At 35.7% G+C, this 20,007-nt stretch overlaps 1 protein-coding gene across 5 annotated transcripts in view; it reads right to left on the bottom strand.

The window, feature by feature from the left end:
- Positions 1-20,007, bottom strand: part of ULK4 (unc-51 like kinase 4) — a 211,559-nt gene that overhangs the window by 51,995 nt on the left and 139,557 nt on the right. For 4 of the 5 annotated variants that reach the window (XM_064704836.1, XM_064704838.1, XM_064704840.1 and 1 more), the window contains exons 33-35: positions 12,494-12,660; positions 9,173-9,271; positions 1,019-1,204 (exon numbers count right to left, since the gene is read on the bottom strand). In XM_064704836.1, coding sequence (XP_064560906.1) covers positions 1,019-1,204; positions 9,173-9,271; positions 12,494-12,660 — 452 coding nt within the window. Of the gene's footprint in view, positions 1-1,018; positions 1,205-9,172; positions 9,272-12,493; positions 12,661-20,007 lie in introns of those variants that run through there. The other variant, XR_010439137.1, reaches the window with a different exon arrangement.

Genomic DNA, 20,007 nt, shown 5'->3' with positions numbered 1-20,007 from the left:
TTTCAGGGCAAGATAGGGCTGGGAAAACAGGGAAGAAGGGTATGGTGTTTACTTTCCTGTGATGTAAGTGCAGCAGGCAGGAGAAAGAGGACAAGATCTCTGAAATCTCTACAAGAGAGTTGCTCCCTTTTAATTCCTGCTGTCATGGATTACAGGCTTACTCTAGCAGCCAGCACTGCACTTGCAAAATTGAAGGAACTCCTGCCTCTTGAAATTGAGGGAACTACTGCCCTCTCTAGGGGCAGTTATCCTATTTTAACTGAAAGCCTCTGCTTTTGGAGAGTAAAGGATGAAGTACTCAAACAATGCAAGGTTGTCGACAATGCAGGCAAAGCTTCTTATTAAGACACTTCGAGATAAAAGCCTTTTGTATTATCTGAGAGAACTCTACAGATACCTAAGCTTCCTAAGCTACCTGAAAGATATCAGCTGCTGTCATTCCACTGTGTTGGAGCAGGACAGAAGTGAACGTTCTACTTGCCAACATTATCACCAGCAGCCCCTGCAGGATTGCCACTGCTTGGCTCTCTACATTACAGCCACTCCAGCACAAGTGGTCCCTATAGCTCCGTGAGAATGAAGACTCAACAGCCCATGCACAAACCCATTCCAAGAATAAAACAGCCTTTTATTCACTGTGAAATAAACCACTCTGTGTTGGAACAGATATTTAATGCTACAAGGTTAGTTCTTTCAGAAGGCATTCAGAAAATGGTTTCAATGCTTTATAGAGATGAATTACTAAACAAGTGGAAAAATAGCAAGTGTTACTCAAACTGCTGAATGGCTAACTGAAATAGGAGAATTCCTCCATCATTTTCATAAGAGGTTTAAAGTGTAGAAAGCCATCTTCTCCAGAAAAGTGGAATTTAAAGACATGATATTCAACTTAGCATATTTTGGTTTTAAAATGATTTTAAAATATTTTTCCCTTGAGAAGGAAAAAACTAGTCCAAAAATGTATCAAATTATATAAAAGAAACACGCAGACTTTGGAAAAAGTTAGATGTCAACTCACCAGTCTCTTAACAATTTTCAACAAAAGCTTAAGTTCTCGTGGATCTTCTTTGGACTTCAGGACTTCAGCAAAGCTGTACATGTTTTCTGGAGACATACTCTCCTCATTGCTCCCTCCATACAGCTGAACGAGCAATAATAAGCTCTGTGAGGCACTCAAAAATATTTCAGTATCTTCACTGGGAAGCTAAAAATGAATGAAAAATAAATAAACAAAAATCAAATTCCAATTTCAGAAAAGTTGCATTTCACTGGGGATTTGGAAGAGTATTAACATTTGCATTGTGACAGGAAAGAATCATTTCTAGCTGATTGACTCAGAATTGCACTAAAATAAGCTTAACGAAGTGATGAAAACATAATTAAAATATATGTACTCTTAAGCAGCAGTATAACAATATCGGCACTCTGATTCTGTCAAGTGGTCTATCTAGAGAAACATCATGATGGCATCAGAATTGTTGCTCCCAACTATGGTATTTTATTCTACTTTAAACAGAAGCAGTAATAGGAAAAAGTACCATTACAGCCATGATGTCTAATCTTCTGCATCATGCACACCATAAAATTTCATTTAATTATTACTAAAGCAAGCCTCTTGAGGTAGAGCACAGGCTATCTAGGTATTTAATGGATTTTAAGTAGTCACATTAGGAGGTACATTTTGAAGATTTTAAATATTTTCCTGAATTCTAACTTTTCTACACTCATTTGAAGATCAGACACTGCAGCAGGCCCTAGCAATAGGATGGAAAATAATTTCCTGGGAAGCAAAATGACAAAAAAGATTTAGGGACATGACTAGAGATCATTAAATGAGCTTCTGATAATATGACACCATTATCAAAATGATTTATATATTTCCTGAAAGTACAATCTGGAAATAACAAGTAAAGATATTATATTAGGCCTGTATTTGGCACTGACAATGACATTTTGGAATGACAACAGGAATGCGAGGCCTAGCGTCAGCACAGAGAGTTCACAAACACTAGTGAAAAAAATCATAGAGATTTCTTGGGAACAGGCAAGAGGATGACACATTGGAAAGCATAATAGCCAAGGACTGAAGGAATTTAGTGTCTATAGCATATCAGAGGGAGGGTTAAAGTGGACTTGATCATATCCTCTCAATCATATGTGGGAAAATGCAGGCTGAGGATAGGTTAATTCCTTTAACTGAAAAAGGACTGATAAGAGATGATAGCTCAAAACTTTAGACAAAGCAATTCAGATTAGAAGAATGATAATACTTGGATTTCCTTTTTTTCTTTCTCTCTTTAATAAGAACAATTAACTGCTGAAATAACTTCCTTAGAGCCGAGACAGATTCTCCATCAAAGACAATTCAAATATCACAAGAGTATTTTTTTTCTAAAAAAATAACAAAACCGTTTACTCTAATGAGAAATTAATTTAGGAAAGTCCTGTCTATATATATCCCTTGATGAAATCATTGTGATAGTTTTTTCTCACCTTTTAATCTATGACCTGAACAAAATGTCAGTGATAGACTTAACCAATTAGGTATAGAAGTGTAAAAACACCTCATCATGCTCATTCATTTTTTCATTCCAAAAGTATTATTTACACCAAATAAGCCAGATAAAAATACAGTAAACACTATCCTTACAGACAATAAAAGGGAAAAAAACCCCAGTTTGTCCAAACACTTATGTAATATGCCAAATCATTTCAATAATGATTGCTTATTTAATCTGCAGTATGAAATTCCTAAATTTTTTCATGTTGAGGAAAACCCACAGTTACTTTAAAGCCATCTGAACATATCAGACACACATCTCTCAAATATTCAAGCAGCAATTCCCAAGGGATCTGCATGCAAATACAATCCTGTTTTCTACTAGCTTCACAGAGCTGCTGTTTAAAAAAGACTGAACTGAGATGAAATCTCTGAATATATAGCCCCAAGACATATCACATTCTATTTGACCTAATACTATGCAAGTGACAAGACCACAACAGCTATTTCTTCCTCAGTTTTGCTATATGTTTTTTCTTCATTCCAATCTAAATGCCACTTATTTATTTCCTTCGCTAATAACATCAGCGCAATTAGCAAATACAAAAAGCAGGAAAAGCTACAAATAGTAACAAGCTTTAGAAGTCCATTTATATCTTTAATCCTTAACTAATTGAAAAAAAAAATCTGCTGATTTCGCTTAGGGCTTTGAGACAACTTTCATTTCCTTCATTGAAATAAAATGCTATTAGAGAAAGGAAAGACAGCTACTTTTTTTTTTTTTAATGTGTCTCTCACGCCTTCTAAAAGCAGCATTCCAAGTTAATTTGTTTCTTGACCAGGGTAGGCAGCTACATCAACAACCTCCTGAAGAAAATCACAGAACAAGGATTATATTCAATTTTCAAATGCTCGTTGGCTAAACAAAGGTAAAAAATGAAAAATCAGTGAAAATTTTGGTCATTGATACATTTTTGCCTGGGTACTGCAGTGGAGGCTAATTCCCTGGGCTCCGCAGGCACAAAAATCCCATGTTTATTCAGTATCACAACAGCTATATTTGGAAGTGAGACTGATCTCCAGGCTTTTTTCCCAAGATATTCACTAAATATCAGAGAAGTGGAAAGCTGTCAGTCTCCATAGAGGACTGCTCCTACAACATATGTGTGTGAAGAAATCCATAAAGCCCCACAAACCTCAGTGGTCCTTCCCAACACCATGACTATCAAGGAGGCAAACAAGCAAGTCCAGCTGGCTAGCATTATTCCCAAGGGAGGATTATTGCAGCAGGAACACCCAGCTAGTGAGGCAGTGGAACACTATGCCCTAGGAGGAAAAGCTGTGCTTGGACCAATGGCCTTGGCTGGGCCTTGATTCTCTCGTCCTGGCGTGCCCAACCTTTCATCCTTGCTGTTGTTCTTTGTCCCCCAACAAGAGAAAGGAAAACCCTTTCAACCCAATGAAAGGAAACTTTCCATCCAATCTGGCATCATATAGTCTTGCTCTTCAGAGGCCTTCAGTGACCATGTTCCAAGTATCACTCTACAGTTCCCAATACCTGCCAGTTATGACATCACATTACTCAATCATTACCAATGCCAATGAAGCCTTTCACCCCCATTGTACTTCAGGCTCTTCTGCTCCTCTGCTTTCCCAGAGTCCCTTTGAGCTTTGGTGTTAACTAGACTTTGGGGAGCAAGTTGCTGTTACCCTGGGAAAAATCAGGGCAAAACAATAGTAGGACTAGTCTTGTATGAAGAGAAAAACAAGCTTGGAATAGGACAGGCCATATTTACTCTGAAGGGAATGAGAATCATTGGCCTACAGTCATCAATAATTAAGGTGGAAGAGGAACTCTCAGCAATGTCCCTATTTAAGTATGTCCACATCAGCATTTTTCTCTGTAACTCTCACCATTTTGCCATTTCACTTCTGACAAGTAGTGATTTAGATGTCAAGAGTTGTAAGCTGGTAACCTGAAATTTAGCACTGGCTGCCAGTCAGTGTTAGTACTGGTTCTAAAGAGTAGGGGATCTGAAGAACATTCTAAAACAAAAGCAATGGCTGAAAACATAATCAATATCTGTAAAGACAGAAAATCAAGAATGAAAAAGATTTCAAGTAAATACCTCATGTTTAATAAGATTATATTTAATAAGGAAAAACATAATCATGTTGTTCAACAATTAAAATAGACGGATAGTTCAATTCCTAATTAGATGGAACAGCATTCTGATTATTTTTCTAATCAGAACAATCCAATTTGGTATGAAGTACATTTGCTTGAAATGCATTTATAGTTTTTGTTCTTTCAGGAGAGTAGAAACCCATGAAGAAACCAATTCTAACACTTTAAAAGATAATTCTGCCCCTTAATATTTCATAATTACATGAAGTTTCCTTTTCCTTTCTCAGCCTTAGAGGGGATTATGGAATCAGCCTTTCAGCAAGGTAGAAAAGTCACCAGTACTTCTTTTGCTGCTATTAATATTCTTGGCTAGTACATAGCTTGAAGAGAATCTAGCACCTTAAAATAAATTACTGAAGAGCTGAGGTCATAAATTCTGCCATTCTCTAACTGAAAACTGTAGATCTATTTTTCACTTACTTTAAAATAATACCTCATGACAAGACTTCTGTGTGATGAAAGCAGTGTATTACTCTTTGCTTAATTTCTATAGCCATGTTATAACTTCCTGTAAACAAGCTTATAACACAAAATTCTGTTTTCCTTTTTAGATGGAACCTGCTCTGTGTATTTTAGAGTTAATGTGGTAAAGAGCAGGAAGTTTCTTGTTGTTGCACATCTATATTTCTGCAATCTGTTCTCAAAAATTCCATCATTTTAAACTGAGTTGCAGTGTGTTCATGAATTGCAAAGCACTGCAAGAAACGTGTGATTATTTGAGCTGAAGTGGCAGTTTTCACACCGTTGGAATTGTTACAGCATCTAATTTTAGAGCTACAATGAAACTGCCTGCCTGGATTACCCGGAGGGGACACTATTTCTGTGCATTAATGAGGTTATACACATAGAGAGTTTATTACAATAAGAGATAGATATTCATTAGATCACTAATGTGATTACAGAACATGCTGTAAAGAAAACACCACGGGGATCTATAGGGAAGATGATTTTGCAAACGTTTTACAAAATGTAAAAGCAAAACATCATTATTAATCTGCTAGCTTTACTGTGCTATTCTTATTAGTAAATATGCACCATTTTAAATGAAAAAAATTATATTTTTTACTTAGCAGCATTCTCCTAAGTGAAAAAAAAAAATATATATATATTCACTTCATTTTAATCTGGGCTAATTGCTGAGAAACTAAATCCCCGTTCTGAAATTCTGTGCATGTAATAACATTTTCTTCTTTTCCCTGGTGTGTTTGTTGGGAGATTTTTGGTTTTTAGGATAGCTCTGTATAAGAGAATACTTCAAATATAACATATAAACATATGACTCTCCACTCTGACCATAGAACAGTCTATATGCCTAGAGAAAGACATATGAAATAAAGTTCTCCAGTAATCGTTCTTCTGCAGTTATTTTCATTACTCATTAGCAAATAACTTCATGCACTCTGAAAATGAAGTCTGTGCACAGCCTTAACACCAGTGCAATACAGAGACAAAAAAATGCCTAAAAAAGACCATCTTAATCATCCATGTGCACTGAGGTTTCATATTTATCCTCTTCACATTTGGACATGACTAACTGGATGTTCAATGGTAACACATGGAGCATGGAAAATCAAGTACAAATTTTCCTGGTAATATTATAGTGAGGAAGACTCCTACCAGAAGTCAAAAAAAGTTCTCTCCCAGAGTCTTGTAGGCTCCAGAAATGACTGGAAGATCTACACCTAGGAATTGAATCTAGGACCTACAGAAAACAAAATTCCTTTTTAGAGGCACCGGCATGGTTTCTGAAACTTTGTGAAAATCCTCACTGAAGTGATTTCAAAAGTAATTTTTTCAGTATAATGGGCACATCAAAAATTAGAAGGTGTTGTGTATGCTCTACAGTTGCTGCAGGTTTCAGAATAATATTCAAATTAAATTCATGTTAAGCAAAGAAACATTACCCAACAAAGCTAAGTGTAATTAACTTTTAAACACAAAACTGCCAAGGAGAAGACTAAATGCTCAACTTTTTTCGTCTTATTGATCAATTATAGTCACAATGATTTTGGGATTTAATACTGAATTCTGCATTTTTGCAGTGTTTCCTGACATAGTTTGTAATTATTTATTCTTTTGCATTGTTAAATCACTGAAGTTTCATTTAAATGCAATCTAGGCTTCTGGAACTTGCTTTGTTATGCCTTTAGTGACAGACTAAATAACAACCACACAAGGGAAAAATTGATTCAAAGTTTTTGACATTATGAAGTTTAACTCACATTGATTTTTTGAGGGATTATTGAGAGAGAAAAACATATAGAACTTGAGCAAAATAAAAAGACAAGTAAATGAGAGACAGAATAATAATCTACTTGAGGGATACACACTTCAATGAGGGAAAACAATTATTTAATGTGTCTAGCAAACTAGGAACTAGGAAACAATGTGACTAGGAAACTATGTAAGTGAGTACAAGATATTATAAATATGCTAAGAAAGGCAGAAATAGCAAAGCCAAGAAAATAATTTTAACTCAATATTTTAAAGTAATTGTTAGTTCAAAATGTAAGTCCTACATTATCTCTAGAAAATCAAGTTCATAAAGAACTGAATGCCTCAAAACACCAATAAGGGGTTATATACCCACACAGCTCAATGAATACAGAGAACAACCACTGGCAGCTTCACAGAATTTCAGTTTAGGTAGGCCTGAGGCATTTGAGGAGCAGGGAGCACACACATCTTGAGACTTACTCTAGACTTCACAAATAATCTATTTCTATTAAAAGAGATTAGAGCATAAACCATTTCAAACAAGTGATTCCTAAATGCTAAGATGATTATTCCATTGCTCAAACTCTTCCAAGCTTAACAGGAAATGTTTAATAGAGCAGTGGGAAAAAAATATTTGAAAAATCAAATTTAACAAATCTAGCTGAAATAACTTTCACAGATCCAAACAAGAGAAAAATATCTCACTCACAGAATCTTTAGAAAACTGAAACCAAAACAAAACGACAATATGTATGTATGTATGTGTCTGTTTATCTAAAGAAGCAGAAGTGGTGGTCATTACCTTTTAGCTGTATGTTAAAATCAGAAGACTTAAAATAAGCATTTGAAAAAAACCAGAATCTGCAGAAGTACAGAACAAAGCAAAACTTACTGGTAATTTACAGTCATGCTTCTTAAATACAAAGACAAGTCACAATCTAATCAGTACATGCTAACTATACAATTATCCTATCCTTTAATTAAAAACTTATACAAAACTTCCAGGTGTTATAGGCTGAGTTAAAGCTTGGTCTCTAATTTTCTGTTCTTTAAAAAGTTAATATAATTTAAACTTATTACTAGTTTCATTTTAAATTAATGTTTGCATTTCTTCATCTCATGCTATTTATCATACTTGGCAGTTTTTAAAAAATCAATAAAAAATAAATTAAAATAATTTATAAGGATGAAATATTAAATAGTTGAAATTCAGTCACTTTGTTTCAGGTCATTCAGAGAACATTTCCAAAAAGCCTTTGTCAATAGCTGGTTTAAATAAATCCATCAAAGGAGGACTTAGCACCAAGCATAATGCCAAAAATTAATAAAAAAGGAATCACACACTTCCCTAAAATAGATGACAGACAGTGCTAAAGATAATAGAAGGATTGTAGTACTGACATCACAAAAAACCTGAAATCCTCTATTTAATAAAAAAAAAAAGGGTCTGGAAGAGAACACAGTGAATCTGAAACACCTCTAAGTGAAATATCCCAGAAAGGATACCGTGATACACTGAAATTCTCACATAACATTTTAATGGCTTTATGTTGACTTACAGGCTGATGCAGCCTCTAAAAGCACTGTCCAGCTCAAGAAGCATTCTACTACAAACCATTACACACAGACTAAATATAGATCTCAGTATGACAGAGGTGGAGCTTATGGGATGCATTAGGGCATAATGCGGCCCTCTGTGGAGATTTCAATGCAGTGCTCTACATCTAGTAAGCCCTGGAAAGGACTGCCTTTAAACAGACACACTTCAAAGATGTTTACAGTTCACAGGGACCACTCCCACTCATAAATCCTTCATGATAATGTTGAAATAAAACCCTTGAGAAAACTCAGAAGGCTCAAACCCTAGAAAATAATACTAAAATGCATCACTCTCTACAAACCAATTTTGCATTTACTGACTTCTCTAAAGGAAGTAGTACTATTAGATTCAAATTTTGAATGCCATCCTTTCCCTATGCAGTGGTGACTAGTCCATTTTGAAGGACAAATGTTGGCTATATAAATATGCATCCAAACTGAGAACCTGCAGTCCACCCCTCACCCCACTTCTATGCTCTGGAGAAACAGACTGACATCACTGGTAACCTGCAAGTCACTGTTACTGGTAACTTACAAAGTGATAGAGTACTAGGTGGGAGTTTGTAAACAATTAAAAACTAGTAAAGAGAGCTCTAATATGTTCAATTCAATTGCATAATTCCAACTTCAGCAACATTCCATAAGGTTACAAACAAGCAAACTCTCACCAGTTGAATAAGCGGGCTAATCAGGTCCGTCAGGGGTTTATTGATAAGCAGAAGGTCTTCAGCAGCCTGTGTGTCTCCTCCTGCCCCAGATTTCTGTGCCTTAACAAGAGAGAAAAGAAATCAAAAGCAACTCTGGTGATAGTTCTGTTATGAAGAACAAATTAGGTCCATTAAGTGGTCCAAGTGTGAATGGAAGTTTGAAGGAAACTTATGCATCATTTCTAGTTAAGCATTCCTGGGCTGCCAATGAGCAGCGATGCTCCCTCTGTGACAATAAGCACAAAGCAAAGGGACCCATGCTGTCGTGCCATTCTGTACAGGCTGAATATACTGACCCGCACGACATTGCTTCAGCAAAATGCAATAAAGTGTGCGTGCAAAGATACTCAAACCAAGACAATCAAGGTGACTGAAAATTTAGCATTCTCAGCAATAGTGTCCAATTTTCCCTGCCTGCCTTACTCTGTATCCTGAAATATTCACAATACATTGTAATTTAAATTATTTCTGAAATAGGAATAACAAAGTTTTCAAGTAATAAGATCAGGTACTACTTGTAATCATGACCACTGTCATCCCCACATCATCAAGACACACTACTATTACAGGCAGTGCAATTTATGACCTGAAAGGTTGTCTTGCAGGATTTTTTCATTTAATGTCATTACCTTGCACTAGCTTTGAACCATGACCCTATACAGTCAGTCTGCTAAAGAAAAAAATAAACATTTTGTCTAAAGAACACATTTAAGAATAATTAGTATTGTGTTTCATTTATAGCTCAATCCTAAAAATCACTGTCCAAGTGTAATACTTGGAGGTTTTCATTTGGTTAAGTGAACAGAGGAACAGGTTCCCTGAGACAGATGCCACTACTGCTCAAACTCCACTGTTGATACTTATGAGTTGAAAGGATAATGCCTTTCTGCTGGAAAGGATTTCTGAATAAAAGAGAATTGAAAAGTTGCTTCTCCAGGCAATAAGTCACATTGGTATGAACATCTCTGGGACTCACCACAATGACCTGGAATGCTGAAGTTCAAGAAGGACAAAAAGTGCAGAGAAGACAAAAATTTGAATGTTTATATTAATGAAGAAAGGGAAGTAAGCCACTTTCATTCAGCAAAATTTAAAACAGCTTTTTCTCATTAGTACATGGATGAGAGGATAGACACCTTCCATCAGGAATCTTTGACTACTTTCTTTAACTTTTATATATTAGTGTCTTCGGAAAGAGAATGAACAACAGCACTAAAGAAATTACATATTTATATGAAGGATACACACTATAGCATTGTTAAACCTACTTTAAATTGTAGAATGATATAATCACAGAATGTTAAAGGGTTCAAAAGGACCTTAATGATCATCTACTCACATCCACACCCATCCCCAGGAGGGAACACATCTCACCAGACCAGGTTGCTCCTGGTCTTATCTAACATAGCTTTGAACACTGCCAGAGCTGGGGCATCCACAGCTGCCTCTCTGGGCAACCTGTGCCAGAGTCACCAAATAGAGTTCATACATCAAATTGAAATTTCAAATTCCTCTCAGCTAATGTGGATCACCTCTGGGACATATGACAAAATCTCTCCAAAACAGACATGCAAATTAATACGAAAGTACTTGGACCATAAAGAGTGAACTCTTCTGAACCTGGATACAGTTATCAGCACCATCCAGCATGAAGTACTTCAGTGCAATGGAAAACTGGTGATATGTATTGCCTACGCAGCTGGATAAGGTTATCACTTTACACATAAAATAGTAAAATAAAAAAGATTCAAGTGAAGGTCCTGCCATCTGTAAAAGAAAACTTAAGCCTCAGAAATGGATAATACAAGAAGATTTGATTCTGTTTTACAAGTTCTGATTTAAATGGTATCTTACTCAAAATATCTCTACAAAAACAGTCCAAGAATAATATTTGTGATGCATTTAGTGACACGTGAATAGTGGAAAACTGTGTAGTCAATGGCCACCATTCAATACAGTATGTGTACTGATGTTGAACTCTCAGGGATCTTGTGATGAGTACTGTCAAGACACTAAACACCACTGTAAAATTAATATATGGACACATAGACCTGTGTTTCAAAACTCTATTTTCGGCTGCTCCTTGTTACTCATTAGACTTTAAGAGCAAAGCAGACTACCGTGATGAGAGATAAACAAAACTGGAGCTAGAGTTTCAGTGCATCAATCAACTGTTGTATTCAAGTAAAGCCAGAACAGAATTTGGCTTTGAACAAACAGATTTAATTTTAAATCTAAATAAAACCCATCAATTCAATATTACCAATTCACGTGCAAGATCCTCTCCCCTCATGTGTCCTCCAGAACAATTTGCCTCTCCACTGCTGTATGGAGCATAAGTACAGAATTCAGCTCTTTATGATTACACAGAGCAATGCCAAAAATATGACAACAAGAAATTAGCCTACAAAATTTGATCTATGAAGTGATTCTTAGATGAAAATATCATTAGAGAACCTGCTAATAGAAGACTTAAAAAACACAAGATATTGCACCATCACACATCTAAACCAAACACCTCGCAGTGAAATGTGGTTGATAACACAGCTGCTTGTGTAAATCAACGTAGAAAAAAGAATAAAGCTCAATTTTCAGCAGCAACTTTTTGCATTAAGATTACTTAATAAACCACCCCCATAAAAACCCAATTCCCCAACCACAAAACCCTGCAAACCAAAAAACGCAGAACCAAAACAAAACAAAAACCAACCAACCAACCTATAGAAGAGGGACTCTGGGGATTAAAGAAGCCATATCCTGCAAGGTATTACAACCCATCTGCAATCTTTTGAATCTCTGTCCTTTAGAAATATTTCACCTGACAAGTATCTGTTCTTCAGTGAATAATATCAAGAACATTAAAAACCTAACACGAAGAGTACATGTTGTTTGCAGTGTAAATACAGAAATCACTTCCACTTGACTAACTTCAAAATTTGGCAGATGATCTAAAAAGAAAAGCACAATTTGCTAGATTTATATCATGTCTAAAAAATTATGAATGATTTTCCTTCATATGTTACTATGAGGGTTATGTGAAATTTCTTTGAATTGGATTTTGTGCTCCATTTTTAAAGAGGAGGATGTCATTGTTGGAGTAGGAAGCACCACCAATGCCATGACTTGCAGTGGTTCAAACAGTAACTTGGAAGACAAATTGAGTTTTCATTACACTAGAAGTTCCATAAAATCAGAATAGTGGGAGTCTTGTTATTAAGGATAATTGGAAGTTATCAAAAAAATTGTTTAAGACAGTCAAGTTCCCATGAGTAAATCCCATACCTGCAAAGTCTGGCGCACAATGTTTGCTGTATATGTCAGCATGTATTGCAAAATGTCAAGTAAGGACCCAAGCAGTACATTTGCTGTCTTGGTGTTCCTTTTATCATCTGCCTCCAAGTACAGGGCCACAGCTTCTGTTAGGAGATTACAGATGTGATGAGTCAGTCCTAGGTAGAAAGTCAGGAAAAAAAAAAAAAAGAGAAAAAATAAATAGGCTATCAAGACAAGAACAACGTGAAAGGTGACCTAGATAAAATAGATTATGACAAAAGCAAATTTTACATACTTTATGAATATTTATTACATTTCCTCTTTTTCTCCATTACTATAATAACCTCCTCTTCTATTTTGTTTGGACCCGCCCATGAAGAGAATAAAATAGATACAATCAGATTTGCTCACTGCATGGATTCATTAAATTAAAAACTACTTTTAATCCTAAAATTTTCTGCAGCATGGTCACAAGTCTCTTTCACAAAACCCCTAGTCGGAGAATTTAACAATTTCTACAGGCTGTTACAAAGTGATATTTCAAGATGGAACCCCATACTCCTTAACTGAGCCTAAAGTTTCTCCACTGGTCTGTAAATTAGAACTGACTCATATGGTTTAATTAGAGAATTAAACAGTGCTGTGCTTAACAAAGAATACATTCAGAAGAGCATTATAAATTAAACACTGCATACAACATTCAAATGTTATTAGGATTTGTTTTACTGATGGTAGTAAAAACTTTCCTGAAAATATCTCCTTGTTTTGAAGGAGTTTTTTTAAGCTCCTTTGAAACTCAATAGCATCAGCCCCTGTAGCTTGCCTTTGCCACAAATCAATTGACATAGCAGAAAAATATAATCCAAGTCAAGACAATATCGATTCAATTCAGAATCTTTCTTATTTTCAAATACCAAGTGATTGAGTTCATTAGATGTGATCTTAGTCTATTTCTTTCAGATTTTCATAAGGGATGAAACATACGTTGTTTCTTAACAAAACCATAATATCTTTGCAAACTATCTTTTAAACTGGAAATTAACTTGGCTGCACATATGTAGTAACATTGCAGTATATCAGTATATTAGCTTCTAGTCTCCATGGCGTCAAAAAAAGTCTTAAATATTTCACTGATTTCAATGAAGTAAATAGTGTTCTTATACAAGTTCTCTTTTAAAAAGTCATTGTATACATTTCTACAAACATCAACACATGATTTACATGAGGCACTGTAGAAGACATTATGTGCTTACACCATTCCATTTTTGAAAACAGTTAAATTTCTGGGGATTTGAACTATTTTATCTTTGAAAGATACTCTATCAATTAACTAAACTTCCTACAAAATATTTTCTACTCCTAATCCTCACTGTTAATACTTTCCTAAGGAAATTAAATACATTTCATTTAGAATACAGTTATGGTTCTAGGTCATTAGGACTCTTACTCTGCTTCTATCTCACATCTGTAGTTTTATGATTTACTAGCATTACTCTTTCACAACAGTTTATTGGACTTTCACAACAGTTTATTCAGGACAAGCTTTGAATTTCCTGAAATTTTGTCTAAATAAACCAAGCTCTCAAAATGAAATAATTCTAATCTCACACATTTAATTTCCTTCTCCTTTTTTAGAGTGAAATGTCTGCTGCAGTTCTGAACACCTCATACAAAAATCAGATAGCATGCATCTGGCAATGACACATATAAGTGATGTCACCAATACCCACAAAGAAGAAAAAAGACATGTCTACCCAACACAAAACTTGTGGTTAGTCTCTGACTATGTTCAATAGACTAAATCAGAATAAACCTAAGCAAACAGTCCAGTAAAACTTGGTCCCTATCAAAGTGAAGTCTGAAAAATTGCCTGGAGGGATATGACCAAGTACACATTGTTTCTCTCTGTCTATAGCCACAAAACCCATAGCCACATCAAAATGAATGAGTCATCCCATTCTTTCCAGATGGCTTACAAATAACCCGTAGGACTTGGAGATGATGGCTGAGAAGGCCACTTTCATAAGCAGGCATTGCATGGATAGATCATCACTAAGAATTTTTCAGGCAGTAGTCACTTAAAACACTAACAGGGTTGACTAGGGAGTGAACAATGGGATTGACTAGTACTGAACTGAACACCAGGATCTATGACTGTGATCTGCAATCCTTTCACTTTCAGCTTTGAACAGAACCACTTGCTTATTCCCTTGGCTGTACCAGCCTGAGTGTCAGAACTGACTCATTTCTGTTGTTCGGTGAACAAGGAGGTGAAGCAGACACTCAACTTTCCCCCCATCTGTGACAGTGTTCACAGGGGTTCTTGGGTGAGGGAAGAGACGAAGATCTGACTCCATGTTTCAGAAGGTTTGATCGATTATAATATATACTACATTAAAACTATACTAAAAGAAGAAAGGATTTAATCAGAAGGCTAGCTAAAAATAGAATAGCAAAGAATGATAACAAAAGCTTCTGCCCTGGACAGAGAGTCCAAGCCAGCTGACTGTGATTGGCCATTAACTAGAAACAACTCTATGAGACCAATCACAGATCCACCTGTTGCGCTCCACAGCAGCAGATAATCAATGTTTACATTTTGTTCCTGAGGCCTCTCAGCTTCTCAGGAGGAAAAATCCTAAGGAAAGGATTTTTCATAAAAGTTGTCTGCGACACCCATCCATTGAGACATGAGTAATATAATCACCTAGATTTTATTTTCTTTATTTTCTTACATCCTAAAGGTTTGTGTATTAGCATTCCTGCCTCCAAACACCTGAGACATTCACATGTACCTAGTTTACTAAAACATCAGAACTAATGAATTTCATTTAGGTAGATACATGCTCACACAGGGCTACATGTACAAAGATATGCAAGCCAAATTTGAAAATTTTGTGGGGAAAAAATTTCTTGGATTAAAATATTTTTGGAAAATTTAGCACACCCAAACTTTGTAATAAAGATGTCTGGAACCAAACACTGGTGCACCTCATGTGCTGTGTGATTCATACAGAAACCTCACAAACACTTGGTTCCACAGCTAAAAGCAACAGACTGACCTCTTGGCCAAGTAAATAAGTTCCAGGCATACTCTTTAAATACTTCATCATGTCAGAAAATGAAAATTGGAGGCCCCAGTTGTAGACATATAAATATACTCTTTGCTTATACCACAAAACAAAATACACACACTTTGTGCTCAGAAGAGAAATTTGGGAAGCCAGTGTAATTTACAGTGACCGTGACAAAACTCCATAGAAGTCGAATGGCCTTGACCACTGGCACTGTAACCAGTTTGCTCAAAATGCAGCTATAAAGATCAAGACTGACATGTGTCAGCATTTAAAATACTGAATTGCAAAACAGATAATTTGAAAAAAAATGCAATTTTATAAAAAGGAAATTGAATTCATAACTCAGTAAATCGTAATACAAAAATCGCATACATATCTCAAAGTTTCAGAAGACACGTTGAAGGTTTTCTCCCAAATTTTAAAACAGATTAAAGAATGACAATTTCCTAAATAAAGCCTCAACCAGTATACATCTTTAAAAATTTCAGACACTGTATTTCAGAGTCATATATTACAGCCCTAGGTTTCTTATGCATAAATTCTCAACTCTTGATTGGAAAGTGAAATAGGCTCTGATTGAAAAGGCCCACACTTCATGCACTCCTGAACCTTGGAAGTGATGAATCTGAATACAAAATCTGTATCATAGTGGAGACTTAAATCCAGTTGAGGAAGGTTGTTCTACCTGGACAAGCAACCTGCAATCAAGTATTCTAGTGCTTCCAAGTATGTTGGCAATAGCTCACCCTGTCAAGAGAAAGCAGTCAATGACAGTTTACATGGGTGAAAGTAATGCACTATAATTTATTTCAGCTAGGTATTTCCTAGTAAGAGAATTAAATAAAACCTTATAATTTAACCTATTACAGAGGGGGTTTTTTGTTACTCTATTAGTTTGCATATTTCTGCAAACAAATTATATCACACTGTACTGTTTGTAGCTTTAGTTATAATCTGAATTTAGTACAAGACTTCATAGGGCATTAGTCATGTCATCTGTAAAAAGAGGACAAAGAAAAGTGGAAGCTTGAAACTATCAAGCTTCACTACAGTTCTCTGCTATTCAATTTTTCTGAAAAATAAGGCAAAACTTGCATTTTGTATTAGAATTATTGTGTTTAAAAATTACCATAATTGGAATTATACAAAGAACCTTTTCTAACTGTGGTCCAAAATTTATAATACATATTAAAAGGATTGTATCCAAAATTTCTAGTCATAGATTTACAGCACTTGACAAACCTAGTGTTTACAGCAGAGTATTTCTCCTGCCCAGAGACCCCTGCAATGAATTGAACATGTAGCTAATAGTGCTTTATGAATGTGGACTGTGATGACTATGCTTGTGTTTTATACACCTTTCAAAAGATAAAAGGAGTCTTTTGGCCCATGATACAGCTAATCACACTGAATGCACCATGATACCTTTGGAATGAAAGCTGAAAGGAGATTTTTTTATTTTCACCTATTAGTAAGACGGATAAAGGAAAAGAAATCTTCACTTCCAAATCATATGAAACATCAAAGCACAGCCTAGGAAGTAATCTTCTAGGCAATCCTTTCATGCCTACCAGCAATTAGAGCACTCAACCTGTCTGCTTCCAGCTGAAGAAAACGTTAGAGCAGGTGCACTGCCTCTGAACAATGCCACCGTGCAGCCAAGCAGCCAGCAGCAAAACCCTCAGTCCAGCAAAAAGCTTTCTCTTTGTTCCTCTGCACATTGCTCTCTGGAGAGCCTCTTTTTCCATTAGTACCACACCTACACAACTGACTCCCCAGGGATATTACCACATGCACATGCATTAGACCTTTCTTCCTTATTTTATTTATGGAGTGGACCAACAATATGGACAGATTAAATAGAAACCATATTTTACAGTATTTTAAATCGCAATGTGAAACACAAAAATATTGCTAAGTAGAAACACAGGACTGATTCTTTCACACAGGATTGAGTGAATGTACCTGAGCAATTAAGATACTTCATGATGACATAAAGATTCTTCATAAAACCTTATTTACCTACATAAATCTGGGACTTAGTTTGCATTCTTTGCATCACAGCCTTATTACCTAAGTTTTCTTGTTTTGAAGAACTGAAAATAGGTGACATAAAGCAAATGGTATTTTTAGGGTAATGGAATTTTTAAAAGAAGGTTCATTGCTTTTAATGTTATTATTTGTCACTGCTTATGTTTTAGGAACTATTTGTGTTACCACTATAATAATGTTGAGGTAAGAATAAGCTAGAATAGAAAATTAGATCACCAATGTTTTCAAGATTTGGTGAGTTATGAATGTTACATCAAGTGGAAAAACAATTATTTGGCTCTTGAGCAGATCAATTGCATGACTCCTGCCCCGAAAATTATTTTATATTCTGATCTTAAAAATAAATAGTACCTAAATAAGAAAATTTTACAAATGGTCTATTTGCAAAATAGACTCTTTTTGGCTAGTCTATTCCTAGCCCTGATAGAATGACTGGACATTTTATGACTGAAGAAAGAGTCACTATGTTTAAGGGACAAAATTTGAATTTATCATATTGAAGTGGTCAAGGCTCTCCAGAGCTTCCCTTTGTGGGAAGAGTGGTTCAGCTTTTTCTACACACATGGAATGTAGGGCACTCACCAATGGTGCCCGAGCAGGCAGTCCTTCCCTCACACTCAGGACAATAGATGTGGAAAGGATTATGACAACCAGGGAAGAAAAGCCAGTTATCACCTTCACTACAGCTAGGTCAAAAGCAGACTGGGAAGTTCTATGTTATCTTGAGTATGACTGCCTGAGAGGAATAAAGACCTGACAGTCTCAGAAGCAATATGGTTCTGCTTCAAGTCAAAGCACAATATAACCCCAACTTTTCCTGGACTGGCAGTGTTTAGCTGCTATTGTTAGAAGGCAGTTCAGAGGTGGAAACTTTCTCTTGTGAAAAAAGACTGCACAATTTGAGACTCCCCAGGGAGTCAAACTCTTCTGATCCTAAGAGAACCCCACCAACACAGAAATCTGTTTTTTTCTATCATTGAATCTACTAATCAAACACAGAGTTGATTAAGACCAGCAGGTGTATAGATTAGCCAACTAAAAGACAGAAAACCAGGGGGATTCTCTCATAAGTACCCAAGCGTAAAACAGGATAGTGAAAATGCAACTTGAACAATTTAGAAATAATAAAATCACATACTGTTGAATATGCATTACCGGGCAATATAAAAATAATGGAATATAAGAAATTAGTTAAACTAGGCTGGACTGTGGTTGCTGTCTGTGAAAAGACAGGGTTAGAATGACATACACAGAGGAAGAGTATTTCTGAAAGTATAATCACTGATACCTCGAGAGTTCCTGATTTGTTGCTGCTTTTGAAAATGAAAAAATAAAAAGAAGAAAAAGGGAAAAAGAAAAAAAGGAGTTTCCCATCTGTGACAAAATTTCAATTGAATTCAGGTTTTTGTGTCAGATTGACTCAACCATTATATAATTCATTCAGAAAAGGTATCCAAGATGTTTGAAATTCAGCTCACAGCACATATGGGTACATAGTCCCAAAGTTCTGAAGGTGGGGGGCTTTGTTCTAGTCAAGACTTACCAGATAGTCCTCATTCCTGGGAGTACAATTCATTGAACATGAACTTGTTCAACAGGGATGGAATGAAAGATAAGGAAGTAACTTCCCGTGGAAAATAATATAAGAACATTCAAATGTTTTCTAGTTACAACAGAACACATATAAATATTTTCTACAATTTTTATGAGTAAATACTACATAACTATAGACTGTAATAATATTCAGGGAATCTATTTACAGAGTTGATAAGACATTAAGAGTGTCCTATGTAAACAGCCAATTTTGATTTGTTTGGATGCCATGCTGCTGGCCCCTAGGTTTGCCTGAAGTAAATTCACACACCCAAATGACCCTTTTAGTTGGGAAACCTGGGGAGGAATAGAGGCGGAGGTAAAACAGTGGCTTCCCAGGGCATACATTTAAAATACTTCTCTCACCAATTGTGCATATATTAAACACCTAACTTGCATTCTTTTCATGTGGATTTAAGTATTTTTGTTGCTACAGTTTAATTTGTCAATTGTGCAGTATTTGCAAGCACAACCTTGCATCATAAAATACTAAAAATTAAATAAACCAAGACCAGTAAAACGAAATTAGGTTGTTTGGATTGACTATCATTGCTGTTATTAAGCAAACTGTATAGCAACTTTTCAGTTAGATATCTCCCCACATGTCAGAGATACATTAGAGCTTGTGGTTCATTTTATAAATCACAGCAATTCTACAGCATGATGTACTTCAAGTCAAAACCCAATACACCCTATTTCATTCCTACAAGGTGTCAACTAAAATAAGGTCTCTTGGTTTTGTCAGACAGAAGGTAGATGATGCTTAGAAGATTTTCCAAACAACAGGTTTTAATTATCTGC

This window comes from Zonotrichia leucophrys, chromosome 2 (assembly GCF_028769735.1).
Source record: "Zonotrichia leucophrys gambelii isolate GWCS_2022_RI chromosome 2, RI_Zleu_2.0, whole genome shotgun sequence".
Classification (NCBI taxonomy): domain Eukaryota; kingdom Metazoa; phylum Chordata; class Aves; order Passeriformes; family Passerellidae; genus Zonotrichia; species Zonotrichia leucophrys.
Note: the sequence above shows the minus strand (reverse complement) of the source record. Positions and strands in the feature narration are given on the sequence as shown.